Source organism: Montipora foliosa, chromosome 12 (genome assembly GCF_036669935.1).
Source record: "Montipora foliosa isolate CH-2021 chromosome 12, ASM3666993v2, whole genome shotgun sequence".
NCBI classification, from domain to species: Eukaryota; Metazoa; Cnidaria; class Anthozoa; order Scleractinia; family Acroporidae; genus Montipora; species Montipora foliosa.
The window spans coordinates 29,155,249-29,157,748 of NC_090880.1; the positions used below are offsets into that span (position 1 = coordinate 29,155,249).

Here is a 2,500-nt window from a genome sequence, read left to right on the forward strand (position 1 = left end):
CACAAGAATGGGACCTAGCTATGCCAATCTTTTTGTAGGATATGTTGAACACCAATTTTTTAATCAGTACAACGGCCCCAAACCTGAACTCTACGACCGCTACATCGACGATTGTATCGGCACTATTTCATCTAGCAGAGAAGAACTCGATCATTTTATAACCTCCGTCAATTCTTTTCTTCCGGCTCTTAAATATACCTGGGAAATTTCGGAAACTTCATTTGCTTTCTTAGATATCAAACTTTCTATTACTGAGTGGCAGCGTGCTATGTACCAGTGTGCACTACAAACTTACAGATTCTCACAGTTATTTAATGTATTCACCATCACATCCATCACATGTCAAGAACTCCATTCCTTATTCTCAATTTCTTAGACTTCGACGTCTATGTAGTGATGACTCCGATTTTTCCAGCAAATCAGAGGAGATGTGCCAGTTCTTCGAAAAACGTGGCTATCCTGTCTCTGTGGTCAAAGCGGGCCATCATCGTGCCCAACAATTTGATCGACAGTCATCACTACAAACGCCACAAAAAGATAAGAATGACAGAATTCCATTCACCCTCACTTTTCATCCTCATAATTACGCGGTCAAAAGTATCATTCTTAATAATTTTAAATTACTCCAAAATGATCCCGAGACTGGTAGAATCTTTTCGCAACCTCCGCTTATTTCATTCAAAAGCGACAAAAACGTAGGCAACTTTTTAGTTAGAAGCGCGTTCAAAACTAACGAGGAACCCGGCACTTTCAAATGCGCGCGCTTACGATGCAAAACTTGTCTTTTCATTGTTAACACTAGCAAGATATCGGATCCTAAGCGATCTGTTAAGATCACCGATCGTTTCACATGTACCTCCGCAAATGTCATTTATTGCATAACCTGTGCGGATGCATCTAAGCCAGTCGCTCGCCATTTCAATCTGCCTAACCACTCCAAAAAACACATGGCTATCTGCGGCCTTTCCCTACATCTAGGTACGACGGAAAGCCGCAAGAATCTGGAACAAAAATTCATCTTTCAAATCGGCACCCTTAATCCTCACGGTATTAACGAACGCTTTTCATTTAACTAATATATTCCTATTTTTCACGTTGCCATGTTACCACCAATAGCGTAGCTCCTACTCTACTATAAAACTACACGTAACCCATAATCCCTCGATTCGCTCTGACGAAGGGCTAACGCTCGAAACGTCAGCTTTTAGAATCTCTGTACGGTGGCCAATTTACATTATCAACTCCGTTGATAAAACCAAATTTTTGTATACTACTTCCCCACCGACGCAGCACCACAGTTTCTCTAGAAACTACCCCTTCATAAATTTTAGATACTCACATTTCATCATCCTCATCTGTGCTGTCCGATCCGGCGAGACACGTTCTGTAAAAAGGAATAAAATCAAAATGTGAGGCAAGTGGTTTGTGATTAAGGAGACAAACGAGCTACTCTGATAACCGTTGCGTTAATTAATTATCCAAATAAGCAACAGGATTTCAGTGCATTTATTACCTTTTCTTCTCAGGGCTCAAGCTGTCCTTCGCCGACACATCTCTGCTTTTTTAGCGGGAAAATCCCATCCAACGTTGCTTCGCGGTTGACCAAGTACTGGGTACCAAATTTTCGTCATTTCGTCACTGTTAAAAAAAAAAAAAACGAGTGAGTTTTACTCAAGAGCGTGTTTGTTATCTTTAAACTGAATTAATTACCAAAGCTTAAAAAACTAAAAGACCTCAAAATAGGCCAGGACATTACAAAATAATTAAACGAGTGAAAGTGTGAGCCAAATGCCCTCTGCTGGTACGACGTCTGGGTGACCCCTCAAGTGATTTTAATGACCCCCCCTCTTGAAAAAATTAACTGGAACACTGCAGTTCAATACCACCCAACTCAGTGCCTTCTGTTTTTGTGTAACACGTACCACAGGCAACCCAGAGTACGTTCATGGAGCGTCTAGTCTTGACTGAGTATGCGAGAGTGTGAAACAGACGGAAGTGATAAACTGTTGGCGTTTACGGCAAAGTTTAGATGAATGTTCGGTCATGTCGAGGTACGGTTCCTTAAAAGAAGCCATAAGCAAATTCGAATGCTATAAAGATGGCACGAGTTTATTATTTAAGCGAACCTGCGCTTGCTTCGAAGAGATCTTAACGAGTATCAACAGTGAAATCGAAGCCGCAGAAGACAACCTGGAGATTTTTTTTCGCCAGCTGGACGAAGTGGAAAGAGAACTTCAGAAAAACCCCTCTGTGTTCTTCATCGGTGAAAGCAGTTGTGGGAAAAGCTCGATAATAAACGAGCTGCTTCGGAAGAGTATTTTACCCGTCAACGAGACTCCGTGCACTGCTAGAATCGTCCGCATCAAATACTCAACGAAGCCTTACGCACGTCTCCTTGGTGTAGATGGAGAAATTAAAGGGAACAAAGAGTATTCTCCTGAAAGAAGACAGCTGGAGAATCTTGTTGTCGATTCCGATCCGGACAGGGAAAGCGAAAATG

General features: G+C 41.8%; 1 protein-coding gene across 1 annotated transcript in view; it reads left to right on the forward strand.

Annotated features, from left to right (window-relative positions):
- Positions 1 to 1,949: 1,949 nt before the first annotated feature.
- Positions 1,950 to 2,500, forward strand: part of LOC137979791 (dual serine/threonine and tyrosine protein kinase-like) — a 24,363-nt gene continuing 23,812 nt past the window's right edge. Inside the window, exon 1 of the mRNA XM_068827139.1 lies at positions 1,950 to 2,500. This exon is cut by the window's right edge and continues 188 nt beyond it. Coding sequence (XP_068683240.1) covers positions 2,044 to 2,500 — 457 coding nt within the window. The 5' untranslated portion in view covers positions 1,950 to 2,043.